Here is a 16,045-nt window from a genome sequence, read left to right on the forward strand (position 1 = left end):
TTTTGGCGTCTAGCGTCGCCACTGTAACGCTTTTGACTGAGAAAAGTAATGCGCATTGTCGCAGGATGGAGACGCACATTTTCATGTATAACACACCTGGGTGCACGTTACGGTTCGGGCGAAGAAGCGGCTGAAGAAATGGCATAAATTTCGCCAAAATGACACGATTAATTCAAAATGGCCGACTTCCTGTTCAGTTTCGGCCATGGCGCCAAGAGACTTTTCTTTAAGTTGCGACATGATACAGGGGTGTACCGATTTTCGTGCATGTACGTCAAACCGTATTGTGGGGCTTGAGGCACAAAGTTTTCTAGGGGGCGCTGTTGAGTCATTTTGCCACGCCCATTAATGAAAACCATGAAATATCAAATTTTTCGCCAGGCCTGGCTTGCGTGCAAAATGTGGTGACTTTTGGGGCACGTTTAGGATGAAGGGAGAAAAAATATGTTTTTGTGTCCTGAAATGCCCTGAATTCCCAAAACACAGTCTGCACCTGCTGTTTGTTAACAAAAGTAGCTGTGATGTGTGGCTTGTTCACACGGGGCTGGGTTCCAGTGGGAAGCGACTTGGTGTGGGAGCTCGCGTAGGGGTGAAGGGGCCTTTTCCCGCCCTCACCAGCTAGGAAAGTTATAAAGACGGGACAGCCGAAAGTTAAAGTCAGAGTCAGCTGCGGGTCTAGTGCACGGACGCCCAGCGGGTTTATGGCTGCTCTGCCAGGACTGTCCGGCTCTACAATCCTTTGTGTGTCGAGGTAAGAGTTATCAAGGCCTAGCCCCTGTGTAATTGTTTGTTACTCTGCCATTTGCGGGGGATAACCTGACACAGTTATCCTAGCAAAGGGCAATTGTGTGTGAGTCTTTTTGTGTGCACTGCTTGCTAATAAATGTATTCATTATAGCAGAAGTGAGTGTGTGTGTGTGGTTCATTTTTGCGCAGCCGACCACTATAGAACCCTAAGTGAGATTTCTCCCAAAACAGGGGGCAAAAAGGCCCTCCTTTCGTCAGAAGAAAGAATAAAGAAAGAAAAAAAATTCCTACAGATACGATAGGGCCTTAGCACTGTAAGTGCTCGGGCCCTAATAAGAGCAACATGAACGTCAAACTTCAGCATCTACAATGTAATCATCCAACTTCCAAATCTAACTTTATAATAAATAAATAAATGTAAAAAAACTAGCACACCCTGTTTGCATAAGTTTGCAACCACGTTCAAACGTGGGCTCTAACCGTCCTCAGAGTTACGAGTCACATTTAAAGCCTGTAGGCGATGTAACACTGACGCAACTGAGGCTGGAATTCTGGCCTGTGGCAGACGGAGGCGAGAGAACAACGGTTTCCTAAGAAAATAAGCCCATCTCGGATGGGGGGGGCTGTGGAGCGTATCAGACCGACATCTTTCTGGACGTGGCTCGTCTCTATCAGGCTAGAAAAGAACCTCAAACCCACAAATGCAAATGAATCCGGAGCCAAATCTCCCAGAAATCCATCTGCTAATTTCAATACTTCAAGCTTTACTGCTTGTGGTCAGATGTTTGAGCTCCGGCTGAAATTACGTTATTAAAACCAATAAAAAGTCAAGAGACGCTGACCGGGAGAAATGTGAGTTCATTAAAAAATACTTGAGGGCAGTTCATCATGTCAGAGAGAAACAATAGACCATCTGACCATCCATCCATCCCTCCATGATCCATTCATCCATCCATCATCCATCCACACATCCATCCATCCATCCATCATCCATCCATACATCCATCCATCCATCCATACATCCATCCATCCATCATCCATCCATCATCCATCCATCCATCCATACATCCACACATCCATCCATCCATCCATCATCCATCCATCATCCATCCATACATCCATCCATCCATCATCCATCCATCCATCATCCATCCATCATCCATCCATCCATCCATCCATCATCCATCCATCCATCCATCCATCCATCCATCATCCATCCATCCATCCATCATCCATCCATCCATCCATCCACCCATCCATCCCTCATCCATCCACCCATCCATCCATCCATCATCCATCCATCCATCCATCCATCCATCCATCCATCCATCATCCATCCATCCATCCATCCACCCATCCATCCCTCATCCATCCACCCATCCATCATCCATCCATACATCCATCCATCCATCCATACATCCATCCATCCATCATCCATCCATCATCCATCCATCCATCCATACATCCACACATCCATCCATCCATCCATCATCCATCCATCATCCATCCATACATCCATCCATCCATCATCCATCCATCCATCATCCATCCATCATCCATCCATCCATCCATCCATCATCCATCCATCCATCCATCCATCCATCCATCCATCATCCATCCATCCATCCATCCATCATCCATCCATCCATCCATCCACCCATCCATCCCTCATCCATCCACCCATCCATCCATCCATCATCCATCCATCCATCCATCCATCCATCATCCATCCATCCATCCATCCACCCATCCATCCCTCATCCATCCACCCATCCATCATCCATCCATCCATCCATCCATCCATCCCTCCCTCCATCCATCCATCCATCCATCCATCCATCCATCCATTCCTCCATCCCTCATCCATCCACCCATCCATCCCTCATCCATCCATCCATCCATCCATCCATCCATCTTCCATCCCTCCATCCATCCATCCATCCATCCATCTCTCCATCCCTCATCCATCCATCCATCCATCCATCCATCTTCCATCCCTCCATCCATCCATCCATCCATCCATCCATCCATCCATCCATCCATCCCTCCATCCATCCATCCATCCATCCATCCCTCATCCATCCATCCATCCATCCATCCTCCATCCATCCATCCATCTATTCATGCATCCATCCATCCATCCATCCATCCATCCATCCATCTTCCATCCATCCATCCTCCATCCATCCATCCATCCATCCATCCACCCATCCATCCATCCATCCATCCATCCACACATCCATCCATCCACCCATCATCCATCCATCCATCCATCCATCCATCCATCCATCATCAATCCATCCACACATCCATTCATTCATCCATCCATCATCCATTCATCTATCCATCCATCCATCCATCCATCCATCCATCCATCCATCCATCCATCCATCCATCCATCCGTCCACCCATCAGCTTAATGCTGGAGATCATAGTGAGATGCAGGAAAGATGGATTAGCGTAACCAGGACAACCAGGACAAAACTACAAAGCAGCAAAACAGTTCACATCTTCATGATTTAATTTCATTTTCAATTTCAATTCCAAAGGTTTTATTTCGAACACGATATTGGTGTAAAGTAACAGACATGCTTGAACAATGACTGTAAGAGACACTTTTTACAACAGCAGTCTTGACATGTAGGAGATCTGATCAACTGTTCACACTACACTAATCTAACATGCAGTTAATCTGCTGTTCTCGGTCGACTCGGTCGCTCGTTTTTCACACCAACCTGCTCCACCTGTGAGTCACTAACGTGATCTATAGGAGAAAGGAAGCAGCTGTTACTGCGGCAACCAGAAATAACTTCAAACACTTCACAGCTCTGCTGCAACCACAAAGCAACACCTTAGCAACCACCCACAGCCGCCTCGGCGACGCCGCGCCGACATGACCATATGCGGATTCCTTTTTCTAAAACAAACATCATAAGCTTTTTAAACGGTGAAGCTTAAAACCTCCACAGTTTCACACGTGACAAAACTAAAGTACCGATCCAGTAGGAGTGGAGATCAAACATCTCAGGTGGTTTGCAGTGTAGCTGAAGGTTAATTTCATCTGACAAACAACAGAAGAAATAAAACGTATACGTGTTCAACGCCAAACGTAGAAGAGCTGGACCAGAACAGTTATAAAATCATCTTGCATGAAAAAGCATGGATCGTCTGTTGTTGAGACCCTTCAAGGCCTTTGGTTGCATTGGTGGCCTTTGCTCGTTTAAACCAATCAGGTGACTCTATCAGTTCCAATGATCGCAAGTGTCTGATAGCTGCAGGAGACTGTCCTCTACATGTGATAATCAATACCCAAATAACAGTATTGATTGTGTCCTCCCGTGAAATTAAATTTTTCGGCAGAAGGGAAGAATCAACCCAACGTTGTTATACTCACGATGTTTGGATGGGAGAGACGCAGCAGGACACCGATTTCAGTGCGGACGATTTTCTTGTCGATCTGCAACAGAAGGAGCAGGATGAGCGTGTTGAAGTGTACGAATGGAGAATAGATCAGATATGTGACCCTGACGACCCTGACAACCCTGAAAACCCCGTTCATGACTCCAGCAGATCCCTGGATGTCCCTTCAAAAGGTCAAGGCCCTGTCCCAATACTCCCCCTACTCCTACTTTTCAGGCCTACCCCTAAATTTTGCGCGTTCCCGTAAGGGGTAGTGGTGTCTCAATTCCTCTTTTCACCTAGGGGTAGTCGAGAAAACGAGGGTAGTGGCTATGAATCTGTCCCTACGGATCGAGGGTTTTCGGATGCTCACTAGCTGAACTAGGGCCAGAAAAATTTCCGACGAAATGCTTTTCGTTGTCATTTGTGGACTGAATAAAAAAAAAAAAAACATGGCGGACATTTCTTATTTTTTAGTGAATAAAATCTGCGTAAAAATGGGTTTTGATTACATTTCTTGCGAGAAATATATATATATTATTTTACTTATATATATATGTATACCGTATATATATATTTTACTTTCATAATATTCACTCAGTGAATGTACATAATACTCGTTTGCCCGTTGTTGCGACGTCTTTTTCAAACCCCCCAGAATAAAGGCTGATTTATGGGTCCGCGTTACACCAATGCAGAGCCTACGGCGTAGGTTACGCGGCAACGCGCGCCTCTACGCTGTACCCTACGCCGTAGGCTCTGCGTTGATTTAACGTGGAACCATAAATCAGATCCCAAGCCGGCAGCCGGCTGTACTCATCTCGAAATTTTCGGAGCAAATTTCTTAACAGGCGTAGCTACAACTGTTAGATTTCATCTATTAACCCAACATTTATTTTCCTAAATTATTTATTTCAGCCAGCGGTAATTCTCCACAGAGCTGCAGGTTTCTCCCTCTTAACGGTTACTTTTACGCCTGAAAAAATATTAAAACTTAATAAAGTGGCATATTAACAGCGCTACAGCTGAAATTAAAACAGCTTTTAGCTCTCGGCTTCCTGATATGGTGTGACATAATTATGTGCAAACGTAACTACGCATATTGGCAGATCAGTGCTTGTAGGTGTTACTGAGGGTCCAGCCGGGTATCTGGCCAAGAAAATGGACCTTGAAGCAGCTCTGCTCCTTTGAACGACCCCTCTCAACCCCAACCCCCCCTCACAGTTTTGGGGACAGATAATCGCAGTAGCCTAGTACTGATTTAGTTTCAGAGACCTGGAATGGTTGCTGTTTGTGTCTCTGCCTGTTCCCGTTTGTTGTCTCTCTTGCAGATTCCAAAGGCTTGTGTTCCCGTTGTATTTTCATGAGTTTCTCTCATTTCAGACTTGCAGCGGATGCCACCTTCCCCCCACCCCCCCACCCTACACCCCGATACCCCTCATATATATGTTTAAAAAAGAAGCTTCATACAATGAAGAGAAAACCAGCTTATAGGCTTCTGACCTGTTATTGCTGGTACCTTTGAGTATTAATTAATAAAACCAAAGAACCATGATAACTCTCTCAAAACTCAACTAATCAAGTCACTGACCGTCTTCTTGAGGACTTTGACGGCGTAGGGTTTCTGGGTCTGTTTCTCCTCGCAGCGGTAAACCACAGATGTTGCTCCTCTGAAAATACACAACAACAAAAAATCCCGTCAATTTGGACAATTCCAGGACGACCGGGTCACGTGTGTCAGGAATGTATGGAGAAAAAACCCGATCAGCACCGTTACCTTTTACATATGTTGTGGATAAACCCTATTAACACCTTTGTAATATGTTTTTCCCACAAGGTGAACATCCAGACTGAAACTGAGTGCATCTTACCAAGAATACGACCTAAGAGATGAACCAGATCTCAGTAGATTTAATTATCAGTTGCATGCAAGTGGGTCAGAACATCCATCAGGACCCAGAAATGACACAGAACAAAGGGATGCTTAATGATTTAAAGCATAAATGATGATTCATCCGTATGATTCTGAAAAACAGATCATTGTAACGTCAGAGCTGATGTTTTAGGGACAAAGTATCAGTCTGCACACTCTGCAATCAGGCCAAGGCCAAGTTTTCAATCACGCCATAAGATAAAAGTTTTTTTCATTTCTATGTGGACTAATAGTCTGTTGGGACCTGAGGTGTGAGGTGTAAACCAAACCTGTACTAAGAGACCAATGGGCCGGTTGTGGGTTGGTTTGGATGGTTCTGGGTTGTCTGGGGGGTTCTGGGTTCTTTTGTCTTTTGGACCAGTTTTGGGTTGATCTGAAGGGTTATGGTGTGTTTTTGACCAGTTCTGGGTTGTTCTGGACTGATTTTGGGTTGATTTGGATGGTTTTGGGTTGGTCTGGATGGTTTTGGATTGGTTTGGAGGGTTTTGGGTTGGGCTGGACAGTTTCAGGTTGGTTTAGACAGTTCTGTGTTGTTCTGGACCGATTTTGGGATGGTCTGGATTGGTTTGGATGGTTTTAGATTGGTTTGGATGGTTTTGGGTTGGTCTGGACCGATTTTGGGTTGATTTGGACCGGTTTTGGGTTGAATTGGACCGGTTTTGGGTTGGTCTGGACACTTTTGGGATGATTCAGGGATGTTTTGGATCGGTTTTGGATTGGTCTGGATGGTTTTTGGTTGATTTGGACAGTCCTAGGTTGGTCTGGATGGTTTTGGATTGGTTTGGATGGTTTTGGGTTGGTCTGGACCGATTTTGGGTCGGTCTGGATGATTCAGGGATGTTTTGGATCGGTTTTGGGTTGGTCTGGATGGTTTTGGATTGGTCTGGATGGTTTTGGATTGGTCTGGATGGTTTTGGGTTGGTCTGGATGGTTTTGCGTTGATTTGGACTGGTTTTGAGTTGGTCTGGATGGTTTTGGGTTGGTCTGGATGGTTTTGGATTGGTCTTGATGGTTTTGAGTTGGTCTGGATGGTTTTGGGTTGGTCTGGATGGTTTTGGGATTGGTCTGGATGGTTTTGGGATTGGTCTGGATGGTTTCCGATTGGTCTGGATGGTTTTGGGTTGGTCTGGATGGTTTTGGGATTGGTCTGGATGGTTTTGGGATTGGTCTGGATGGTTTCCGATTGGTCTTGATTTGAACAGTCCTAGGTTGGTCTGGATGGTTTTGAGTTGGTCTTGATGGTTTTGAGTTGGTCTGGATGGTTTTGGGTTGGTCTGGATGGTTTTGGGATTGGTCTGGATGGTTTTGGGATTGGTCTGGATGGTTTCCGATTGGTCTGGATGGTTTTGGGTTGGTCTGGATGGTTTTGGGATTGGTCTGGATGGTTTCCGATTGGTCTGGATGGTTTTGGGTTGGTCTGGATGGTTTTGGGATTGGTCTGGATGGTTTCCGATTGGTTTGGATGGTTTTGGGTTGGTCTGGACCGATTTTGGGTCGGTCTGGATGACTCAGGGATGTTTTGGATCGGTTTTGGATTGGTCTGGATGGGTTTGGTTTGATTTGGACAGTCCTAGGTTGGTCTGGATGGTTTTGGATTGGTTTGGATGGTTTTGGGTTGGTCTGGACCGATTTTGGGTCGGTCTGGATGATTCAGGGATGTTTTGGATCGGTTTTGGATTGGTCTGGATGGTTTTTGGTTGATTTGGACAGTCCTAGGTTGGTCTGGATGGTTTTGGATTGGTTTGGATGGTTTTGGGTTGGTCTGGACCGATTTTGGGTCGGTCTGGATGATTCAGGGATGTTTTGGATCGGTTTTGGGTTGGTCTGGATGGTTTTGGATTGGTCTGGATGGTTTTGGATTGGTCTGGATGGTTTTGGGTTGGTCTGGATGGTTTTGCGTTGATTTGGACTGGTTTTGAGTTGGTCTGGATGGTTTTGGGTTGGTCTGGATGGTTTTGGATTGGTCTGAACAGTCCTACGTTTGTCTGTACTGGTTTTCATTTGGTCCAGACATTTCTGGGTTGGTCTTTACTGGAGTTGGGTTGGTCTGGAAAGTTCTGGGTCTAGGGTTGGGTAGCCCCACTTGGTTATCAATTGTGCGGTTGCCTAGGCAACCAGCCTTGCTCAACCACGCCAGTCACAGGTGCCCTGGTGACTGTGGGTTCCAGTAGAGCTCCGTTAGTCCTGGTTTCAGCTCCTGCAGGACTAGTTCGGACCAGTTCGGCCAGATTTGATCAGAATACTGCAAGATAACATTTATTACCATGATAACTTAACAGGAGCTGAGACAACCAAGTTAAAATAGCTAACGTGTCAGGTGGATGTGTTCCTGCCGGGTTCCAGACCTGATGGCCCTGCACATTTGAATAATGGCTGGATTTTCCATTTTTGGTTCGGAGTTCGGGCAGAGTCAGTTATACAGCTCTCGCGTGTTCACATCGTGATATTATGGACAGTCGATGTCTTTATTTACAAAGACGGGGGAAATCATAAATCCCCAGAATGCATCAGATTTGAGCTGGAGGAGCTGATTCAGCCTGAATCCAGGTCAGATTTCAGTTTGCGTGGAGAGTGGAGTCTCTGAGGTGTTTATGTGTGTCAGAGTTTTAGTAGGAGGGGGAGTCTGGGACAGATGGAGGAAACAGATCCATCTGAGCAGCCAAGACACACACAGTCCTGGCTGGTCGCTATGGCAACAGGACACCTGGTAACAGAGCTGGTGGCTCACATGCTAGAAGTCACCGTTGACATCAGTTTACCGTTTCATGTTTGCCCTAACACAAACAAACAACCTACAGTGTGTATTCACACACACACACACACACACACACACACACACACACACACACACACACACACACACACACACACACACACACACAAACACACACACACACACACACACACACTGCCGTCCAGAGCAGGACCTGAACAGAAACCTCCAGCTTTGAGGGACTAAACTAAAATCACTGCCGTTTTTCTTTCCTCAGAGACTTTTATCAGTTCCATTAATTATTTGATAAAAATAAATCCAATAAAGTCTTGTGAGCAGTACTAAGTACCTCCATGACTCAAGGCCTCACAGACTACGTTTACATGCAGTCAAAATTCGGGTTATTGCTAATATTCCGGTTACTGAAACATTCGGAATATTCCGTTCACATGCGTGAGTAAACAGGATTATCCCTGTATACATGGTGATTAATCATTCGGGATATCCCGATCAAACCAACGACGCGCGGAGAACGTTATGATGCAATTAGCGTCATTTTCCGCTTCTTCTTCCTGTATCCAAATTCAAAACAAAAGCTGCTTCGCGCAACTTTTCGCTCACCTTCTTGTAAATCTTCTATCCCGGTACTTTCTACCGTCTACAAATGCAGAAATGTTCATATCCTTCATTACATTTATGAAGTGATTAGTCTCCTCCTGGTCTTGGTTTCTCCGTGTTTATAAGAACTTCCTGGACTCAAAAGACCAGGATTCCTTGTGAACAGAGCATGTGCAGAAAACAAATTCCTGTTCCGTTTGATCGGGATATTCCGTTTGGCGTTTACATGACCCAATATTCAGGTTTTAAAAGGAGTAACCCAGGGCTCATATTCAGGTTTTTAAAAACACGAATATGAGCAAATTCGGGTTATTCAAAGGGGTTATTGGTGTTTACATGGCCGTGCAAATTCAGGTTATTGCCAATATTCAGGTTTTAAAAGGGTTATTGATGCATGGAAACGCAATGACAGATCCTCCTCCAGTAGTTCCTGTCTTCCTCGTCAGAGTCTCCTGGTTCGTTCTTCTTCCCAACGTTTTCTTCAGGTCATGGAGGTTTCTGGACCTCAGTCCTGCTTCCAGGTTCTTGTTTCCTACTGAAACTCCGTCCTGATGTCGCTGTCGTAAACTTCCGACAGTCAGAACACGTTAACCTCACCGAGCACGTTAAATGTCAACGTTCAGCATTTTCTCTGATTACTGCACGGCCCGCCGAGGGGTAAATTCACTCCTGCAAAGACTGACAACTGTCCTGGACGCTTTCTTCCGGTGAATATCCAGTAGAACGTCTTCAAGGACCAACGAAGCCCAGCAGCCGTGACCTGGAGGACCAGGAGTTTCCAGTGAACTCTGGACCGGTCAAGTCCAGTTGGTTTGGAAATGGTTTTACAGACACTTTCCAAATGGAAATGCAGCAACCATTTCTCCTGTAGGTCCATTGCTGATGTCTTTCCCTCTTGGCGTTGTGTTAACACTGAACTGAATGGTCCAAACAGGAAACTGCTGAAACCTTAATCCTCAGGAATCAGAGAGGGGGTACTTAGTGTTGCCCACACCCTTTTTCTTTTTTTTTGTTTCACTTTTTGTCAAATAAATAATGGAACAGTTAAAAAAAACCTATAGGTTGTTCTTCGTCTGTTTATATTAGACATGTGAAGGATTCTTATTTTACTCTGTTATTCGGTTAAATCCCTCATCCTTCCATCTTTTTACTGATTATAGATTTTGACTTTTACCAACAACCCGACCAGATCAGGAACATCGTGTTTGATCTTCGTTTCATCTCTGTCCAAGTATCTCCCATCCCTCCCTCCATCCATCCCTCCATCCCCCTTCTCCCATCCCTCTATCCCTCCATCCATCCTCCATCCATCCATCCATCCCTCCATCCATCCTCCATCCATCCATCCATCCCTCCATCCATCCTCCATCCATCCATCCATCCCTCCATCCATCCTCCATCCATCCATCCATCCCTCCATCCATCCCTCCATCCATCCCTCCATCTCCCATCCATCCATCTCTCCATCTCCCATCCTTACATCCATCCCTCCATCCCTCCATCTCCCATCCCTTCATCCCTCCATCCATCCATCCCTCCATCCCTCCATCTCCCATCCCTCCATCTCCCATCCCTTCATCCCTCCATCCCTCCATCTCCCATCCCTCCATCTCCCATCCCTCATCTCCCATCCCTCCATCCATCCCTCCATCCCTCCATCTCCCATCCCTCCATCTCCCATCCCTCCATCTCCCATCCATCCATCCATCCATCCATCCCTCCATCCATCCATCCATCCATCCATCTCCCATCCCTCCATCTCCCATCCCTCCATCCATCTCTATATTTCTAAACCTTCCTCCCTCAGGACCCTCCAGACCCGGTTCTGGTCTCACTGGTACCACCTTCAGTGGTCCTGGTACCGCCGGTGTTCGGACGGACCGTTCTCCCGGGCAGCTCCGCCCTCTGAACCCCTCCACCAGAACCAGAACTCCAAACCTCTGAACCCCTCTACCAGAACCAGAACTCCAAACCTCTGAACCCCTCCACCAGAACCAGAACTCCAAACCTCTGAACCCCTCCACCAGAACCAGAACTCCAAACCTCTGAACCCCTCCACCAGAACCAGAACTCCAAACCTCGGACACTTTTACCCAAACAAAGCGGTGCCGACCTGCCCAGCTCTGCGCTCAGGGAGTAGAAGTCCTCCACCGTCCCGTCCCGCCGCGACCCGTCCACCCAGAACTCCGCCGGCTCCGACCCGGGCCGGGACGTCGGCATGGTGTCAGCAGGACCGAGCTCCCACCAGGACCGGGTTCAGACCGGGTCGGAACCAGCAGCAGCGCTGTAATCCAGATCAGATCTCAGATTTAAATCCAGCTCGATGGAACCCGGATTAGAGGTGATTCATGATGCTGATGGGCTTTAATCCAGACCCGGGGGGAGGAGGACCCGGACCCGCCTGCTCCCTCACACTCCCCACCAGCACCAGGACCAGGTTCTGGTACTGATCAACCCCAGCCCTTCACACCGGACCGACACCGGGATCAGGACGCGGCAGGTCCAGATGTGGCGCAGCTTCCATCAGGCCCTCCGAACCTCCTCCCGGATCCTGGTCCGGTTATTTCCGTGTTGTGACTGGAGGGATGGAGGGATGGGAGATGGAGGGATGGAGGATGGAGGTCCCTGGTCCTCCGGAGAGCGCAGCCTCCCTGGGGGGGGGGTCGGCACCGGCTCCGGTCTGGGCCGGGATGCGGGGCGGATGATGCGGGATGCGGGTTGGTTCCGTGCGGGGTGTCGGGGTGTCGGTGCCGGAGAGTCCGGTTCCCAGGCAGGGCTCCAGATGTCCGTGTCTCTGCCTGACAGGGATGCTGAGGGATGCTGCTGTAATCTCAGGCCCCGCCCCCTCGACCCCCGCCGGCCAATCACAGCAGCGCATTGGAGCTGGTCCGCGCTCCCGTTGGAGCGCGCTCCCGCCCGTCAGCGCTGCTGACAGAAATAATAATAACCCCATAAATGTACATTATTACGACGGAGTATTAGGGCCAAACTAAGACAAAAAAAAATGGAAATTACGAAAATGAAGTCGTAGAATTACCAGAACAAAGTCATAATGTTGTGAGAATAAAGTCGTAATATTACGAGAATAAAGTCGTAATATATAATATAATATAATATAATATAATATAATATAATATAATATAATATAATATAATATAATGTAATGTAATGTAATATAATATAATATAATATAATATAATATAATATAATATAATATAATATAATATAATATAATATAATATAATATAATATTATATTGTATTATATTATATTATATTATATTATAGGCCTATTATATTATATATAAATATAACTTCACAAGATGCTCAATATTCCTCATTTTAACACAGGGAGAAGATGCTCTTCCTGTTAGAGTTCTCATAAATTACCACTTTATTCTCGTAATATTACGACTTTATTCTCATAAATTATCACTTTATTCTCATAAATTACCACTTTATTCTCGTAATATTACCACTTTATTCTCATAAATTACCACTTTATTCTCATAAATTACCACTTTATTCTTGTAATGTTACGAGTTTATTCTCAAAATATTACGACTTTATTCTCAAAATATTACGACTTTATTCTCGCAACATTATGACTTTATTCTTGTAATTTTACGACTTTATTCTCATATTATTATGACTTTATTTTCGTAATTTCATTTTATTTTTTTGTCTTAGTTTGGCCCTAATACTCCGTCGTACATTATAGCCCGACATGTGGAGGTTTTTAAATGTGCGGGAATCGAACCCAGCAACTGTTCTGTGTAAAAAAAAAAAAAAAAGGAATAAAACAAAGTTCATTTAAGTCTCACAGATACAGACAGAATAACATATCATGTTTTTCACCAAATCATTATTTATTTATTAAACAAAAAGAAAAAAGAGAATGACGCCAAAACATTCAAATCATGTGGGATCAGGTCCATAGATTTGAGAGGACAGGTCGATTATTATCAGTCATTGATCAGCTGATCATCATCACCTATAACACCAGATGGTGTATAGGCAGTTCTCGAGTTGTAAAAAAAAATCAGGGGGGATGGTGGATTTTATCATATGGTGAAGTGAGAAAAAATAAGTTTTGTGTCCTGAAGATGCCCTAGATTCTCAAAACACGGCCTTAGTTTTTAGTTAGCCGCGCACCTGCTGTTTATCATAGCAAATGCCTGTTTTTCTGTGAGGAAGGGCCTGGTTCGCACGGGATTTTGGGTCCCGTGGGAGCCGAAACTTGTTTTGAGAGCTTGCGGACGGGGGGGGCGAATAGGCCTTTCCCCCCCCTCCGCAAGGTGCTGAGGGAAAGGTATAAAAGACAGGGAAACCGGAAGTATAGTCAGAGTCGGCCGTGGGTACTGGCAAAACGCCCGGCGTTGGGTTTTTCCTTGGCTTATTCTTAACCGGACTGCCTTGGCTCTCCAGTTCCGTGTCGAGGTAAGAAGGCCTGTTTAACCCTTTCACCTGTGTGTGATGATTGCAACTGTGTTGATTGCCACTGTTTTGCGGGGGATAGCTTGTAGCGTAATCCTAGCAAACGAGTGATATTGTGTGTACTGCCGAGTTGTGGGAGGGGTAATTCGACACTTACTCTGACAAACGGGTAGTTTTGTGGATGTCTTCTATGTAATGCTTGCTTTTTTGCTAATAAATGTATTCATATCTTATAGCAAAGGCGAGTGTGTGTGTGATTCATTTTGGGTACAGCCGACCACTCTAGAACCTATTTGAGATTTCTCCCAAAACATATGGGGACAGATAATTTGTGCTGATTACAAATAATATAATATATTACAAATAATAGCACTGACCAAAACACCTGCAGAAACACTGCAGGAATGACATAGCAGCAGTTAAATGCAGCCTTCTGTAAGCTTTAAATATCCACTGGGCTTACATCAAATACATCAAAACACAAAAATAAAAAAAAACAGTTTTCTGAACTTATCAATATGACTCTGTCCTTCACAGGATAAGTAACATGGATCACTGCAAAAACTCAAAATCTTAACAAGAATATTTGTCTTATTTCTAGTTAAAATGTCTCATTTTAGTAAAAAAAATCTCATTACACTTAAAACAAGACTCATCACTGGAAAAAACAACAATTTTCACCTGTTTCAAGTAGATTTTCACTTGAAATAAGTAGAAAAATCTGCCAGTGGAACAAGATTTATTTGCTTGTAATAAGAAGATAAATCTTGTCCCATTGGCAGATTTTCCTACTTATTTCAAGTGAAAATTTACTTGAAACAGGTGAAAATTGTCAAATAAGTTATTTTTCTGGTGTTATTTTTCTGCTGATGACTCTAAATGTTGAAATAGCAGTAAAACCACATTCATTGATGAAATGACATAAGGGATGGAAAGGGGGGATGATTTGGACCGTTTTTATTTCAGGGGGGGATGCCATCCCCCCTCATCCCCCCTCAACTCCAGTACTGCCTATAACACCAGATGGTGTTATAGGTGATGATCCTGGTCCAGGTTTCTTCCCTCCTAAAGGGGAGTTTTTTCTTGCCACTGTTTGGCTTAAGGTTTTTCTCCCACTGGGGAGTTTTTACCTGCCATTGTTTATATAATTATTGCTCTGGGGTTTATGTTCTGGGTCTCTGGAAAGCGCCAGACAACTTTTGTTGTATTAGACGAATACAAATAAAATTGAATTGAATTGAATAGATGTTTAACCAGTTTGCTGTCTAGAGCTTCCAGGTGTCTATTAACACAATGCCAAGAAGGAAAGACATTAGCAATGCTCTTCTAGAGGAAGTTATTGCTGTATGTTCGTTTCGAACTCTTTGGAGAAAGATTATTAACCAGTAAAAAAGATTTAAGGACCTGGACGCATGTCAGTCACTGAGTTGACCATGAACTTCTCTGTAGACCAAAGTCTTCTAGAGACTCATATGAATGATGAAAAATAGAATCATTAAAGTTCTGAAATGACCTGGTCCAGGGCCTGAACCGGACTGAGATATTGTGTTGGGGAATAATGAACCAGAACTCTACAGAACCACACTACTCTGATGAAGACAGGAACCATCTACTGAGGGTTCCTGCTGAAGGAAACATTTACTGATGGTTCCTTATGTAGGAACGATCAACTGATGGTTCCTGCTGCTGAAGTTGGATGTTGAATAAACAAAGGCACAGTGAAAGAAGCTGTATGTTGTTTGTGAGTACATTTCTAAATAAAGTAACTTACTGAGATGCAGAAATCATGTAAATGTACTTGTAAACATATAATTACAGACCAACATTTGTAATAAACAACATTCTGTGATGTAAAACCCTAATGACGAAGGTGACCGCAGCATCAGGACCGCAGGTGAGTGATGTCAGAGTGATGTCAGAGGTCCAGATGTGAGCGTCTTCATCAGCTAACGAGCTGCAGGCGGCCAAACATCTGCCGAGCAGCAGGAGCGAAGCAGACACCTAAATCATTCCCACTTTCAAGTTTATTTTAGTCTCAGAGCACCGCGCAGAGAGATAATACCAATCACCATGACAACACCACCGACGAGCTGCTCAAACACACTCGTTACAAGACAATTCATCACTTTTAAGGCTCCTTATCACAAATATCACCTTTAACAAGAGGAGACTATCACATGTGACATGTGGTTTTAAGTC

The 16,045-nt window shown here is 44.8% G+C and overlaps 1 protein-coding gene across 1 annotated transcript in view; it reads right to left on the reverse strand.

The window, feature by feature from the left end:
• The window catches only part of si:ch73-60h1.1 (calcium/calmodulin-dependent protein kinase type IV), a 38,239-nt gene extending 26,113 nt beyond the window's left edge, over positions 1–12,126 (reverse strand). Inside the window, exons 1-3 of the mRNA XM_061738854.1 lie at positions 11,524–12,126; positions 5,738–5,816; positions 4,142–4,204 (exon numbers count right to left, since the gene is read on the reverse strand). Coding sequence (XP_061594838.1) covers positions 4,142–4,204; positions 5,738–5,816; positions 11,524–11,630 — 249 coding nt within the window. The 5' untranslated portion in view covers positions 11,631–12,126. The remainder of the gene's footprint in view (positions 1–4,141; positions 4,205–5,737; positions 5,817–11,523) is intronic.
• Between the last annotated feature and the right edge of the window lie 3,919 nt (positions 12,127–16,045).

This window comes from Cololabis saira, chromosome 13 (genome assembly GCF_033807715.1).
Source record: "Cololabis saira isolate AMF1-May2022 chromosome 13, fColSai1.1, whole genome shotgun sequence".
NCBI lineage: Eukaryota > Metazoa > Chordata > Actinopteri > Beloniformes > Belonidae > Cololabis > Cololabis saira.